The sequence below is a fragment of the Nesoenas mayeri genome (genome assembly GCF_963082525.1).
Source record: "Nesoenas mayeri genome assembly, chromosome: 17".
Taxonomy (NCBI): Eukaryota; Metazoa; Chordata; class Aves; order Columbiformes; family Columbidae; genus Nesoenas; species Nesoenas mayeri.
The window spans coordinates 10,044,494-10,060,965 of record NC_137565.1 but is presented as its reverse complement, the minus strand read 5'-3'; the positions used below and the strand labels follow the sequence as shown (position 1 = coordinate 10,060,965).

The window sequence follows — 16,472 nt, the reverse complement described above, 5'->3', positions numbered from 1 at the left end:
GGCAGCTTCTGCTCAAGGGAGACAAGCACTTTGTCAATAAACAAGGAGCCTGGGGAATGGCTCCAGCTGACAGGGGACATTATTAACGACCGGCACTTTGGCTCAGGGTAGATCAGCCTCCCATTAGCTGCTTTAAGAGGGGAAAGAAATAAAGCTAAAGATGGCAGTTTTGAGAGGAGCTGGGATTTTCAGCATCTTCCCACGAAGTCCCCTGCTGCGAGGCCCAGGGCTGGCACAGCCCCAAGGAATGGCTGGCTCAGGGGTCTTCAAACTGTGACAGCAGGTGACAGGCCCAGCTCAGGAACAGTTTCACTTCCCAGCCCACCTTGGGTGGGCTCTGCTATAGAGATCTTCCAGACCAGAGCATCCCCATCCCCTCTGTCCCTCTCTCAGGTCTGCCCTGGGTACAAGGGGTGTCTCCTGCTGTCTGCCACTGCCCCTTCTTGCTTTGGAGAGCCTGTGGACCTTTGTGCAGCTCCTTCCCAGGCCATGCAGTGAAGGGCCTCTAAGCTTTAAAGCAGCTGTTGATTCACCTTGCAACCATACCTAATTAGTCACAGCACCATCGTGGTGGAAGCAGAGAAATTCCTGCTTTGTTGTGATATTGATAGTTCACTCTTCTCTATCCTGCAGCCCTAGAGCTGCCAGGAAAGTGAGTCCTTGGCTCCTGCACAAAAAGCAAGTGGTGCAAGTGCTCAGCCCAGGGGTTAGGTCTTTGTAGAGCATTTTGTGTGGAGCCACACTCACAAAGAAAGTTGTGAAGTCTTTCAGTTGAACACCTGAGTGTCCAACCAGACTGTGCATAGACACAGTGTAGGATCAGTGTCACCTTAGTTTTTGCAGCTCTTGAAGGAGGTAGCTCATCATGCCATGGCTTCTTATCACTGTGGAGCTGCAGCCATGGTGGCTTCGTAGCTAAGGGTACATTCACTATCCTGTTCAGATCTGTTGCCTGCGTGTGATGCTGAGTTTCTTATGAGTTTAAATTCAAATTCATAATTCATAATGCATCTCTTTTCAGACTGAATGCTCTTATGCTTAGCCTGAGATCAGAAGACAGTGTACTGGGGACTCATCGCTTTTCTTTCAGAGATTATTCTGTTACACACTAGGCTCTAGGTGTAGGAGCCCCTTATTTATTCCAGGACTTGGCTTCTTCGCAATGGAATGGATGGATTCACTTTGGTGGTCCAAATTCTTTGCCTCACATTACATGGACTGGGGCCATTCAGATTTAGCATGCAGGTGTGAGCCCATCTTTGGCACACCTGTGCAGGTAAACCACCAGTTGACTTCTTGCAGAAAGCTGGAAAAACCTGACCACAGGACTGGCTCAAGGTCTCTCCCTTGTGGTTAAAATTTCCTGTCCTGGGGCTGAGAGTGTTGTTTTGTCCCTGGACTGCTCTGTCCAGGCTTGCTTCCACCGTGGCAGGAAAAGAGTGAGGGACTTCTAGGTTTGCTGGTATTTATAGGCTGAAACAGGTCCCACACAGATAAATGGTCCATTTCTGCTCTGAAACGAGCTCCGGACTCCACTCCAAGCCTCTAAGTGGATTGCCTTCTGGCCAGCCTCGCTCTCTGGTAATTGAAAAGCCGAAAGTGGTGAGAAGGGGGGTGGGCAGGGCTGTGATGTTCAGAGGCTGCGCGCACCCAAACTAGCTGGATTCACCGAACTCATCACTGAAATCACTTCTTGATACGGTGCCTCTCCGTTTTAATTCTCCCTGAATCAGCCCTCTCCCATGAGTGAAACAATCTTGCCTGCAGATTGAGGGGGGTGGGAGGGATTTGAACATTAATCTGATGTAGATTATACAGCCGCCTCCCTCTCTCTCCCCTTCTCACTCTCTCTCCCTCTCTCTCCCTCTCTTTCTGTCTGTTTCTCTCCCCTCCCTCTCCTTCCTGCTTCATCTCTTCAAGAAAGTGAACATAAAGTAAAAGCACGGAGAGAGAGAGGCAGAGAGAGAAAAAGCTCCCTGAAGAGGGAAGCCCCAGCAGCCAGTAGCTGTTTGGATTTGCCTGGCGCTGCCTTTCTTGCTTTGCTCCCAAGGAATACCTTTAATGGGATCAATTGCTTCGGTTCCTTTATAACCAAGTCCACCGGAAAGGCAGACTCAACATATTATGGGCAACTGTGTGAAGTCTCCACTGAGAAACCTCTCAAAAAAGGTATGTTCCCTGAATCGAAGTGCATTTCCAGCCCTGCTTCTTGGGATGGGTGACGTCGTGGGCAGATGGGAACGGGAGGTGGGAGAGACGCAGAGAGGTATACGGAGGGTTCAGCTCTCTTCGCCAGCCTTTTTTTGTAAGAGCTGCTCATGCAAGTGCAGCCGTTACAGCCCGGGACACTGGGTGCCACAGCATGTGTGTAAATAAACGTGTGTGCGCGCACACACACGGGTCGGCTTGTGTCCTGCAGCGTGTGTGTGTACAGCTGTCCTCTGGGTACGTGCAAGGCTGTGCTTGTCGATGTGCACAACATGCCGGCACACATTCTTTGTACGAGCATCTTACTGTACGTGTATGTGTGTGAGTTTGTGTATGTGTGTGTTTGTGTGTGCGCACACGTGCTTCAGTCGAGAAGTGTCTGCACGAGTCTAGTTCTGTGTTGTTTCTGTAGGGATGTATATTCATGTACATGTGAATGGGCATGCGTCTGTACGTATTCCTGTTGGTGTGTAAGAATATGCACACCTCACGAGCCCGTCTGAAGTATGTGTGTGTCCTTGGCTGTTTATGTCCCTACATGCACATCCCGAGGGGCGCGAGCAGGTGTGCAATGCTTGTTGTGAGTGTACAGGGGGGAATTTGTGTGTGTCACACATATATCCCTGCTTGTATGGTGCTGCGTGCATGCATACCTGCCAATGGACATCCTCACATCAGTCTGTATGTAGGCACGCGCGTGTTTTTATGTACATCCATACTTGCGTATGCACACATCTGGTTTTGTCCATCTGTGTTTGGGTACAGAAGCATGTTTTCTCTGTGAGCTGTTTGTCCATGCCGCTGTGCGTGAGCGGACACGCTGGGCCCTGGCTGTGTGTCCGTGCATCGTGTTGCACGTCAGCATGGCCCATGTGTTCACATGCTTGGGCCCAGCTGGACTTCGTCTGCGAGCTGCCATGTGCATCTGTTAGGCTTCAACCCGCAGCCTGCTCAGTGCTGAGGTTTTACAGTGATCCCAGGAGGAATTAGATTCGGGAACAATGCAGCTGTTAGGAACTAGATGGAAATGGGAATGATGTGCCCCAGAAATATTCCTTGTTTGGCGGAGGAAGGCCTTGCAGCACCGTGTACCTGCCAGCCGCACCATTCTCACTTAGCATTGCTGCAAACCTAATAACTCAGCAAAAAGCCATGCAATTCACTCCTCATAGATGAAGAAGTTACGCTGAGCACCCAGTATTGCAATGAGGAGCTACCTCTGTGGAGACCTTGCCGACAGTGAAATGCCATCATGATGCTCCACGCAGGAAAGCTCCTCTGGAAAGGAGCTGTTGGGGTGAGGACCTCCCTAGCAGGCAGTTTCTTCTGGGCCAGGATTTGCCTCTTCTGTGTAGAAAAGCACAGTTTTCTTGTTATCTTGGCTGCTGTGAACAGAGCCAGTAATGGCACAGTGCTGCTGTGGGGGAGCTGGGCTACACGAGGATGGAGCTCATCACCGAGAGCTGGGCAGTGCCGAGAGCGGTCCCTAGGTCAGGGTGACCTTTACGGAGAGGCAGAAGCACTTGTGGTTTACCCAAATTTTGCACGTATGAAAAAACAACTTGGTTGCTTGTAGGTCGCCTCTAACTTGCAATAAAGGGAGTTGGCTGCAGCTGTGCTCAACGTCATCAAGGCGTTTGCAATTAAAGTCTGACGTGCGGCCAGGCTGCTTGAATCAAAATGGGTTCAAGAACTTAAAAGCTCTGTGTCACCAGTCTTTTAGGTAATTTATGCTTTCATTCCTAAAAGCTGCTTCAAATAATGCACTTTGTGCCTAGTTAGAAGGCCTGGGATGGCAGTACTAAAGAGAGAAAGTTGCAAGGCTGAATTAGAGAGTTTCTCAGATGTTGCTCCAGCTAGCTATGAGCTAAGGCCTCAGACCCTCATCCTGACAGATCCTGGGGCTCTGCCTTTCTTTTGATCATGACACACAAGATTATAGTGGAGACTTCGCAGATCAGTCTTAACATTGCACAGCTTCACTTGGCTGTTTTATGATCCCTGTCTTTTTTCTCAGTTTACCTTGGGCAAACTCATTTTGCTGAAACCATAAAGAGGAGGGGCTGTAGACAACCTGTGTCAAAGCTGCTCTTGGGTGACAGACAGGTCTCTTGAATACATGATTTCAACCCCAAATTTGGGAGTCACTCCCAGGCAGTGGCTGGCTTGGTCTGGGACTGGCTGACGGGGGTACCTTGCCTGGTTTGGTGGCAATGCTCAGGCTTTATCTCCACGTCTGTTGTTGGCAGCTTCACTTCGTCACCATCACAGTGTCCCGTGGTGATCCCAGCGCCAGCCGGGCTGCCTGTCCCTCTGGGCTTGCTGCTCTGCAAAGTCCCTTTGACACGCAGGCAGGAAAATGAGCTGAATCCTGTTGTGCTTCTGCTGTGTAAAAAGGAGAAAGTTTCGTCATCCAGGTCGCTTGTTTGCCACCCTCCACCATCCCTGCAGCCATCTCTACATCAGCCCGGTCTCTTCCTTCTCCACACTCTGCTGGTCTGACCCAGCCACGGGCAGGATTGAGCCAGGAGGAGCAGTGGTCCTGTGCTCAGGGAAGGGAGAGGGAAAGCCTGAGCTCCCCAGTCCTGGCCTGGCACCTTCTTGTCATGCACGTTGCTGTTTTGCCCTGTAATGGGTGGCTGATGGTGCTTTGCCCCATCCCCATGTCACAGCTCCCTTCCCAGCTCTGCTGGGATGTAGGAGGAACATGGTGGATGGAACTTGTAGAGATAGTTGCAGGAGAAACCTGTCGGGCTGCTGGCAGGGGGGACATCGACTGCCATAAATCCTTCCTGCAGCGGCACAGCGGGGCAGGGATCCCCTGTCGGGTCCTTGCTAAGCCGTGCACCTTGTCCTGGCACTGCATCAGGTCATCTGGTCAGGATCTTTGGTGGCTCTTGGCAACTCTTTCATCAAACTGGCAATCTCTTGCCACACGGGAAAACGATGGGATGACCATTGTGTGGTGCTGCTCTGTGGGCTGGTAATAAACTCAGTTGACTGGAAGCGTCAGCAAACAAGGATTAGGAATTGTGGAGACTTCGATCTTTCACGTGGCTTCACTGGAATTAAACACAGAAGTGATGTGGGCTATTTTAAGTGATTCATATTATTTGATGTATTAAACTGAAAAATGTGCCAGGAAATAAAGCTGGTAATTTTGAAAATACATTGCATTGATATCACGAAGCTGTGCAGTTCAACACAGATGTCTTGACATTTAGCTGAGCTAGTAATATGCCATTTGTGGACGGATGCTCATCTTTCAGGTTTTTAAGGACAAGTGTCCTATGTGTCAGATTTAATCAGAGGCAGATTTCTTCCTCATCCGTGACTGCAACGAAAGTGCTTTTCTGCTGCATCATTTTCTTTCTCCATGGCTTACTTTTTGAGCTGTTTTTGTTTTGATTCTTGATATTCGCATGACATTATACATGAGCAGATTGGTGTAAGACTGTGTACAAAAATGCAAACTACAAACCATGTGTGCAATATAATAGCATGTGGCAGACACAGCAAGTAGATGTAATAGACTCGGACAAGTGTGAATGAGGCGTGTGTGTGTATCTAGTCTTTTAGCCTGAAAAAGCACCTCAGGCTTTAAGGAAAGGGTTAATAGAGACAATGACAATTGACAGAGCTGCTCTGATCACCCCTGGGAACACTGGCTGTAAAAGTAGAATCATTCCTGAAGAGGAATCTGATGTATGATTAATGTTTATTCTATAAAACCAAGGGTCCTGTGGGTTGTGCTGGCTTTTTATAGCTGCATGGGAATATCAGGATAAGAGGGTTTTTGCAGAGCCAGGGAAATGCATTTCTATAAAAGGAAAGCAGTGCCTCCTTATAAAATCCAGTGCTGGATTCTCTTCTGGAGCCCCAGCTTAGCAGGACGTGTGCACTTGGGAAAATGTGCAAATGCAAACAGACAAAAATGTTGTGCCCGTGCCTGATCTCCACTTTGGGACTGTCGGTGATTAGCAGAGGCCAGCGCAGTGACTGCCCGAGACCCTGAGGATGTCACTAATTAGGACTGGCACAGGGAGTGTGAGCCGGCAGTTGGCAGAGCCACGCGATGCTGCAAACGGCCTTCTAATAACATTACAAGGTGTGTGATGCTGCGCTGCTGGAATGTAACACGGAGCCTTACGCAAGGTCTGCGTGCAGGCGCTCCCGGTCCGCAGGGATGCCCCGGCCCAGGCGGCTCTGCCAGCAGCATGGCTCCGGCACTGGCTGTGGGGCTGGGCTGTGCCGGCCCTTTGCAGCTCATTCAAGGCATCGTTAACCCTGGGGCTGGTAGTGGCAGCGTGTTCCTTTGGGCTGTGTCTGGGTAGGTGTGAGCAGTGCTGAGAGTTTGATGTGGTTTCAAAGCAAAATTCTCTTGGTTGGTTGTACTTCTATCAGCTTTTGAAAGTGAACTCCTGGACTTACTGCTTCTGTACAAATCCTAATAGACTGGTGGGGGGGACACAGCGTGGACCAGATGAAGGAGATTTAGCAATAATGTCTCTGCGAGGCGGTTCAGTAAAACTTCAGAGGAACGGCTGGGCGAGACGGGGAGGTAACATCCTCTGTTGTGTTGTTTGCTTGCTGCTGGTTGGCTGGGAAGATCCGTCATGACGAGAAGACGTGCTATAAGGCTGTCCAGACGAGCGAAGAGGGGTCGTCGGCTTGCGAGTACCAGGGCCCGCTCATGGTGCTGGCCCAGAACTGCGCCGTCATGCACAACCTGCTGGGGCCAGCCTGCATCTTCCTGAGGAAGGGCTTCGCAGAAAACAGGCTGCCTGTACGTAAGTCACACCCAGCCGGGCAAGACGCGCACAAAGCCGCGTGGATGCGAGCCAGGGACGCAGGGCTGCCCACACGCTCCGTCTGCGTGGAGCTCTGCAGCCCCAGCCCTGGGTCTCGAGCATCCCAGCTCCAGCTCCGAGTGCAGATACAATCACAGGCAAATGTCTGACCCAAAGGATGTGCAGAGGTATCCCCATGCCTAAACACCAAGAAAGGAGGATTCTAAAAGTGCAGCTGTGGAAGGTAGAGCCAAGCCTACAGTCAAGTAGGCATAATCATATGGACTCAGGAGAAGGACTTATGACTTCAGGACTTAATATGATCATATGGACTCAGGAGTCCAAGTGTTCAAAGTTGTTACTCCAGCAACACATCCACATCTCAGTCCCAGAGGCTCAGATTAGCGTTTAAGGCCTAAATAGCCACTTGAATGCGAATCAGGGCATCCGTATTGGGAACAAGCTGTCCCATAGAGATGCTCATATTTGATGCTGTTCCTGTCAGCTCACAGTGAGCCCATGAGTACCAGCAGAGATAGGCATGTGTTTGCCTCCTCACAGACACCCAAATACAACCTCTTATACACCATCGTACACAGCCTGACACTGCAGCTATCCCAGCCAAATAAACCGAAGAACATCAGTCTATCCTCATATTTGCAAATAGTGCCAGACTACCAAATGCTGTTACACACACAGACAAGTAGCAAAACTACATCCATCCATCCCCAGTCACACCTGTTTGTAGCTATGTGTTCATATGCATCTAATGTATGCATTTACATACAAAAAAATAAAATATGTGTTTGTCTGTAAATTGAAGTGTATACACCTGGACATGGTAAATATACAGAAATACACACCCCAGAATTGTATTTTTACAAGAAGTAAAACATATTTTTGCACATAAACATTTGATTCCTACCATAACGTTAATTTGAAGACATACACAAACATATTATTAACACACTTTTTTATGGATACATATGGGTGACTATGTGCATTGTCAGATATTCACTCATTGCGTTCCATGTTCTTCTGGTGAAACAAAGCTCACCCCAATCACCTCAGTGTCAGAGCTTTGTTGCTCCTGTAAGAAATCTCTGTCTTACTCCTGTGTTAAGATGGTCATCTACAGCTATAGGAGACACATAGATCTTCATCTCTGAAACCTTTTCTTCAACCAACAACCCAATAAAAGAGTCATTATTTGTCATTATTGATCAAATAGCTTTTGTTTTTCCTAACCTTCAGCCACTAGGTGATCACAAATTCCTTGGGCCGGTTCACTAAAACACAAACCGTAGTACTGTCGCACAAGCACACGTGCACAGAGCTGCCCAGCACAGGAGGTGGGTCCAGCTCCCCAGGGAAGGCTCACAGCTGGTGAGGCCCTGGAAACTCACTTTACCGAATACCAAACCCAAAACAGGATTAGTGATGTCTCTATCTACCCTGATGTAGAATAAAGTGCATCTGATAAACAGCTTTACTTACTCCCTCGACCAACAGGATTTATTGTGCATAGAACAGAAATAAATGAGGGTAAGACCATTATGTACAATGGACTCTCTGAGGGTCACCTCTGCTCGTATCTGGGATCTAAACACTGAACAGTTCTATTCCTCTTTCCATATGCTCTCCAAAAGCTTTAGAGTGATTCAGCCTTTTTCTTCCCAAGCAATTTTCCTTCTTTATCATTTTAGGGGATCTTCTTTCAAATTTAAAACAGAAAACCTCTTCATGACGTCAGTTATCTCTTGAGTCAGATTTTTGGAGGGACATAAACCCTCCCCCTCCTTTTGCACTCGCAGTCTGTGGCTCTCTGATGGTAGAATCTGCACGTGCAAAGATTTGCTCAGAGACCTGCAAATGCGAATGCCTTGGTGTGCAAAATCAGAGCCGGCGCTGAAGCCCCTATTTCTGACATGTGTCAGTCATGTTGGTTACAGCGAGGTCTGCAGTTGAGCGAGGGGGAGGAGGGTCTCGTAACGGCCGTGCTGGAGGAAGGCTCGGGTCCTGCCCCAGCCCCTCTCGCAAGACGGTGGTTGCTGCGGGTGAGTCGCGGCACCCTTTGCCCCGTGGGGGTGGTGATCAAACCTCTGATCTGCTGCCGTCGGCATATGGTGTATCTCCGGGGATTAATGTTTGCGAACTCTGGAGTGGGGTGCACAAGGTGTTGGTACCGATCACGGGTGGTTTTCATCTGCTGTTTTATCTAAGGCAGGAGGGCAATAACGCCTCCTGCATCCGGTTGAAGGAGTTTGAATTGTTTTATTACTTGGTGTTGATGAAAGCAGAACAAATGGGATGACATGTTTGAAAATACCAGGTCTGTGAAGGATGAAACGGCAGAGCCAGCACGCTCTGACAGTTCCATCCAGCACAGAGATGCCTCTGGGAAGGTTACGAGTGGCAAGCTGGTCATTGCTCTGGCACAGCCCACTTTTGCACAGACGTAGACCAGTGTGTGTCCTAGTTTGCTGTGTGCTCTGAGCAGCCGCCATTAGAGCTTCCAGAGGAGCCTGTGGTTAAATAGCAAAGGATCATCCTTCTCAAACTGCTCAAGGGCACCGTCTCCAGGGACATGTGGTGAGGCTGGAGGACACCTGGGAGGCAAGGAGAACTCCCCACAGTTGAGGGGAAAAGCCGAGAATGAGACGACAAAAGAGATCGTGTTTCTGTGTTTCCAAATTCTCAGATGTTTTGGATTTGCCCGGGAGCCATGAGAGGAATTAGAAAGGGCGTCGAGAGCAGAAAGCAGTGCATTTCCATGCTCGTGTCTTCTTCCTGGTGCAGTGTTGGAATTTTCCTATACTCTTGTGTATCCTTCCCCTTCTTCCAAGAAATTCAGCTTGGATGTTTGAAGTTGCAGTGTTTCCCGAACATGGTGAATCCTTCTCCTGTTTTGTTTGTAGATGACCTTGATGATGTATATGTTGTCTATCTGCCTTCATGCCTGGTTTCAAAATGCTTGCACAGGGAGTTGAGGCTGGGGGGAAGGGGGAATTTCCTACCTTTTTGTGGGGACTGACTATAGGAGAGGACGCTGGGGTGTTGGCTGTAGTAGAGCTCGTGGCTGTGGCTGTCCTTGTCCTGCCAGAAGGACAGGGATCAAGCAGCGATCCAAGCAGACGATGTGCAGACCTGCTGGTTACAGGGGCTGCTTCCAGCTGTTTTAATCTGGTTGTTTCAGCGGGATCTGCGGTAGGAAATACATTCAGAGCTCTAGAGGAGATGGGAACTGCCGCAGGGCCGGTCTCTGCCCCAGGGTTTGGTGATGGGGGATGATGTAGGAGCCTCATGAAGGTACCATCAGGTGGGGAGAACACCCATATGGCTGTGCTGGCCCAGGTCTCTTCTAATGAGAGCACCTGTCATCACCCTGTCCAGCAGATGAGATGGAGAGGGGCTTCCACAGGGAAGCGTGCAGGCTGATGTGCCTCCCGCTGGGGAGGACAGCTGGGAACCCTGCTAGGTAGATGGTATTAAACATGTCATCGCCTTCTTGTTTCTTCTCTCACTTTCTGGCCTGTCTCAGAACTGTTTGCACCAATGAGTGCTATTCTGAAATCATGTTTGTGGCAAGCTTGAACATATCATGTTCTCTTTTTGCAGGATAGAGAACTGCGTCCAGAAGAAATTGAAGGTAAAGTTTGTCACTCCTTCTGTGTCACCTTTCTCCCTGCCCAGTGAAAACCTGCTGGCTGGCCCTTCCAGGTTGGGCCCCATGGGGCAAAATAATTTGGGGTAAATCAGGAGAGACGATTGCTGGAATAATTCCTGTCAACCTCAGCAAAAATAAATGATATGTAAAACTGCAGTAGTGCTGGCTGTGAAGGAATTTGCACCCATTCCAGCTTCTTCAGGGTGGGAGGGTAAGTAACAAGACATTAGCTGTCAGGGAACTGCTGTCCAGCCCAGCATGGTACAACAGTATGGCCCCAGGGAAGCTGTTAGACCTGCTAATCTTTACAGTGAGTCCTATATATTATAGTGCAGGGGTAAAAGCTGGGAAAACTTACCGCTTCCAGTTCCTGCAGGGAGTGCAGTTTCATATCACTTGCAGTCCAAGCAAGCTTTCCTGTAAGGAATGGGTCAGCAGTGCTGCTGCTAGAAGAGCTTAACGTTGCTCCAGTCATTGCAGGGAGATCTGCAGGGAGAATCTAAGGGAGTGTGGCCTCATAAAGTGCTGCTGATTCTGGGGAGGTTTCTTGGAAAAGGTATTTCAAGCTGTCACTGACAATATTGTTCTTTTTTGGATCCACTCCTACAGAATTAAGAGAAGCCTTTAAGGAGTTTGATAAAGACAAGGATGGGTTTATTAACTGCAGGGACCTGGGGAACTGCATGCGAACCATGGGCTACATGCCCACTGAGATGGAGCTAATAGAGCTCTCCCAGCAGATCAACATGAACCGTGAGTAATGACCACCGAGCTGTGCCTCCCTGCTGCTGCTGTGCCCTGCTCCGTTACCTTGGCTCTCTCCATCTCCTCTGTCTCTTTTCCGTTGGATTTTTCCTCCCTCTATTTTTTGTTCTCATTTTTGCTCATCTCTCCTGTTTGTTTGTGGTCCCAAAGCATCTGATGCCTTTGTTTCTTGGTTATCAGAGGGGCTGTGTGGACTGTGCTGCATGGGGACAGCGTGTGGAAGGGCTGTCCTTCGTGCTTGTGCTGTCAGGTATAAAAGTGCCCTTGACGCGGGCAGTTAGACATTGGTGCACAGGTTGTGGGTGTTGTCATATTGAAGCTGATACTGGATGGTGTCAGACTGAAGAAAGAGTCTGTGGAGATGGAGATGCTTTGGTCAGAATGGTGATGGATGGTTCACCCTGCAGCGAGCGTTCGTGGATGTGCTGCGTGCCTGGGGACGGGCTGCCAGTGAGATGTGCTGTCAGACATCTGCTGGAGTCACGGGAAATGTGACGAATGTGTCCCGTTCACCATAACTGTGTCTGTGCCACTTGTCTTTCACCATCATATCATTCTTTGTCTCTTGTCTCTGGGTGTTACCCTCAGCCAGGTGGGAAAAAGGATAATTAGTGCATGTTATTTCTGACACATCGTGATGTAAAAGGGACAAATTACTTGGTCAAGGGAAGGAAAGCAGTCGTGACATGCACAACTAGTCACACACAAAATCAGCTGCTAAACATGGCACACGAGTGCTTAGGAATTTGAGAGCGTTATTGCCAGCTTCCAGGTAGGGGATAAAAAAGGAAAAAGAGCTAACAGGATGAACAAACAGTTGGACATACGCTAGCTGCTGCTAATGGAGCAGGACTCCACTGCTGCAGGGCACTGCCCAGGCCACGCAGGAGCATCGTGCTGTGCCCTTGCCTTACCCTTTGGCACAGGCGCTGCACAGGGTTGCCGTAAGCTCTGGAGTCATCAAGCCTCTAAAACCTGGTACGTGATGCCATAAGGATGTGACAGTCCATAGCAGCCTAGGATGGAATAGCTTGGGCTCTTTATGCCTAGCCCACAGTCCAGAAAGCACAAAGACAGTGTAAAACTGCTTCTGTTTTCCCTTCCACTGCTCTGTACCTTCTGTGCTTTGCTTCCTGGAGAACCAAGCCCTCTGTGGGGCACACAGAAGTGCAAAGTGAGTGCTGGGCCTGGCTAACATATGGAATTCTTACACATTATCTTTCGTCTTGTCCCAAGTGGGTGGCCATGTGGATTTTGAAGATTTTGTTGAGCTGATGGGACCAAAGCTGCTGGCGGAAACCGCAGACATGATTGGTGTAAAAGAGCTCCGCGATGCTTTCCGAGAGGTGAGTGCTCCCTGCTGTGTGTCACCAAAGAGGTGAACAGGGGACAGGGCAGAGAGAAATCCACTGGGGAAGAGAGAGGAGGAGGAGGAGAGAGCAACAGTGGAAGGCAGAGAAAGAGCCAAGCCAGGCGTGAAACAAGGGAGCAGCAGAGAAAGTCACTAAGATAAGGGAACCCTGAAGGCTAGAAGGAGGGAGGCTGGTGCAGACACAGCAGTTACATGGGATTTCTGAGTAGAAAAGCCAGACTGGATCCAAAAGGCACACAAAGGAGGAAAAGGTGGGACACAAAAGAAATGCAGGAAAAACACGGCACTCAGGAGCAGGACGACACAAAATTCAACCCAGAGCAAGATCCATTTCCATTCACCATATTTCCCCTGCTGGTATTTTTAATGTGCTTGCAGTTTGACACCAATGGTGATGGGGAGATCAGCACCAGTGAGCTGCGGGAAGCCATGAAGAAGCTTCTGGGGCAGCAGGTGGGGCATCGGGACATCGAAGAGATCATCCGGGACGTGGATCTGAATGGAGACGGGCGTGTTGACTTTGAAGGTGAGAAGGAATGAACGCTCCCTGTCCATCTGCTCTGGTGAGAGCAGAGTTTCAGCTCAGAGGCGAAGTGAGAGGGAAGATGTGCATGCTCGGGGCCCAGGCATTGGAAGTACGGAGAAAAAAGCACACAAGACATGGGGTTTTTTCCTAGTCAGCTGAGGAAAAAGGAGAACGTTGGCCCACTCAGGAAATTCCCCAGCTGAAGTGTTCAATTGTGTATCATCTCTGGCTGCATCTCCATTTCAGTTGGGTCTCCATAGCTCTAGCATAGTAAGAGATGTGCCCTGCCACAGGGAAGCAGGTTCTGGTGCACACATGCTGTGCCAACCTTCTTTTCATGGGGCATTTTGCTTTCTATTAAATCTATTGCAAGAACTGTGAGGAGGCTGGACTGGTTTGGAGATTGCACTGCACCTTCTATTTCCTCTGAGTCACCTTGTTATCTCGGTTCATAGAGAACTTGTTTCTGTGCCTTTATGCCAGAAGATGGTCACGTGCCAGATGTGCTCACCAGGACTGCAGATATCTGATCTAGAGGTGTCACGTTAAGTGAGATAATCCATTTCTTCTCCCACTTGTCATGCTAGAAGAACTTGGAAAAATACGAGTGATTATGCTGCTAACCTGGCCATTAGCCATGGCAGGAGCAGTATTAATAGAGCGCAGGGTTTCTGGCAAGGGAGGCAGTTGATATCAGACAGCTAAGCAGATAGAAGAGCTGGACGGTGTGAGAGCATGGCAGACTGCTTGTGTATCTAGTGATAATCCAGATGTCCCTATTCAGCAAGGGTGACACATAGGGACTACAGAATTAAAATTAAATTGACATAATTTTTTTGGCTCATAATTTTTTTGATTCCTGGGTCCCCTAAATGATAAGGAGTCTCAGTCCCCAGGGTTACTGAAGCTTCTGAGGGCTTTGAAAATGTTGGAAAGCTAGAAGTGTCTCCCTAGAAAGTATCTGGTAGCTGCAGTTGTTGCAATGCACTGGCTAATTATATGACAGTAGCTCTCCTTGTTTCCCACAGCTAAATTATGTTAGACAGCTAAAATACATGAAATGCTATTCCAGTATCATTTTCTCTGTGAGTTACTGCTCTAGTTGTCAAATGACAATGGAAAGGGAGAAGTCAACGGGGTAATTTCCACTGCCCTCCTCTTTGCAGAGTTATTAGTTCCTGGGCAATTCAAGTGCAGAATGAAAACACATTTATATTTGGTGGCATTTACACTCAATTTGAACAATCGTAATTGACTTCACGAGCTGCAGGGTGGTGACGAAATAGATCCAGGATATCCTTACAGTTAACCTGTATCTTTAAAAACAAGAAGTCCATCAAAATAAACTTCTCTCCGCAAAAATGCTGGTACCTACCAAAACACTTTTCCACACTGGTGTCTCTGTGAAGTGGCAAACCTACTAAGAAATCAGGGTGTGTTCCCAACACTGTAAATCAAGTTTCCCTGAAGGTACAGTAAAGAGAGACAACACTTGCCATAGTGTCCCACAGGACTTGCTTGTGCAAACCGGACTGTGCACTGGCTGGGAAGGAGGCCGAGGCAATGAGCTGAGCCGCTAGCAGGGTCATTTCACTGTCTAACGCAAGGATGGAAGCCCATTTTGTGTGAGCTCTGCAGGGCCAGGCACAGGGCGCGGGGACTCTGGGTTTGCCTGGCTGTGTGCTGTCCCCAGGGGTGAGCGCTGGGCTGGGGACCACAGGTGCCTTCTGCTTCAGGGCTTTTCTTGTTTTCTTGCAGAGTTTGTTCGCATGATGTCCCGTTGAAGACAATTCTCAGCTAAAAAAGAATCAGCACCTTAGAGAGGGCAGAGGAGGACCTAGATGGAGCATCTTAGCCCCGATGTTCCCACGGGAAGGTTTATCGGCTGGCTGCAATTGGGACATTCCGAGATGACCTGCTGCTCCTCCCTCATGGTGGTCCCCATGCCCCTCCACCCTTTCACACTGTGAAAGACTTGCAACTTCCTACAACTGGAACCATTCCTTGGAGATGATTGCAGGAAACTGCAGAGCCAGGACTTGCCATGATGCTTTCATGGGATATTTGCAACTTTAGACTCCTCCTCCCCAGCTTTATTCTCTCACCAGCTGCTGCAAAGCACAAGCAAGAGAAATCCTCTTGGCTTGGTGGATGAGAGCAAAGCCATTGGGACTGGTGGCAGCCTCAGGGTGTGCTCTGCACTTCTTGGTTTCCCTTGGTGAACCGTGTCTGTGTTTGCTGTCTGTGTGTGTGTGTCTATCCGTGTGGAGTTATTTATGCTTCCCCGGCACATATTTGCATCTCCTGTGGTTATGTTTACCAAGAGTAAATTAAAATACATGTCTTGTGGGGGGAAAGCGATAAATATGCACGCTGAACTGATGTGGAGCCTGGGTGTCCCTGTGAGAGGTGGTGGCTGGGCTGGGGGAGAAGGGCTGTGGCAGATGCGCACAGCGATGTCTGCGCCGGGGTGCAGAGGCAAGTCCTTGCTGCAGGAAGGGGGGGCACCGCCAGCCCCGGAGCCTGTGGCAGGCCCTGTCCTCCCTCCTGCTGTCTTCATGGCAAAGGGGCCTGGGGGTGCCTCTTGGTGAGGGCAATGTGGAGGGTCCCCACATCTGCACCCCCCTGGCTTGCAAGGTGAGAGCCCCTGTGGCGCGGGCAAGGAGCAACGGGAGAAAGGGCAGAGAGGGGAGCTGGGTGGGAGGGGGACAGGCAGCAATAGCCCACCCCCCCTTTTCAGACCGTTTCAAACACAACTTTGTGTGCAGGGCACGGGCTGTGCTGCGGGAGCTGAGCTGTGACACTTGGTGCTGGGGGTTGGCCAGGAGCCTCCTTGTGCGGCAATGCCCCGCTCTCCAGCCTGTTCACTCCCAAAAGCGCTGCACGTGGCTGCAGTGGCGACAACAGCGGCCTCCGGGCCCTGCCAGCTGCTCACAGACACCTCAGATGCTCGTCCTCCTTCCCTTTCCCCAAGATGCTCCCAGCCTCCTGCTCCCTTCGCGACTCTGCCAGACCTACAGTTGTCCCCCTTCTCCATGCAGAAGCTCAGGCACAACTTGCCAGGATGAATTTCTGCTTGGCTTCAAAGGGCATCATCATTGCTATGTGTTCCTTATGTGACTGGGAGCTGTTTTCCTTTCAGTT

General features: G+C 49.7%; 1 protein-coding gene across 2 annotated transcripts; it reads left to right on the top strand.

Annotated features, from left to right (window-relative positions):
- Nucleotides 1–2,124: 2,124 nt before the first annotated feature.
- CABP1 (calcium binding protein 1) lies at nucleotides 2,125–15,112 on the top strand (the record flags this gene model as incomplete). Of its 2 annotated transcripts, XM_080355341.1 has the most annotated exons (7): nucleotides 2,125–2,169; nucleotides 6,818–6,994; nucleotides 10,617–10,647; nucleotides 11,275–11,418; nucleotides 12,667–12,776; nucleotides 13,181–13,328; nucleotides 15,087–15,112. In XM_080355341.1, 7 exons carry the CDS (start codon nucleotides 2,125–2,127, stop codon nucleotides 15,110–15,112), a joined length of 681 nt encoding a protein of 226 aa, XP_080211467.1. The 2 variants fall into 2 exon arrangements, with proteins under 2 accessions (XP_080211467.1, XP_080211468.1); XM_080355342.1 differs by lacking the exon at nucleotides 6,818–6,994.
- Nucleotides 15,113–16,472: the final 1,360 nt, after the last annotated feature.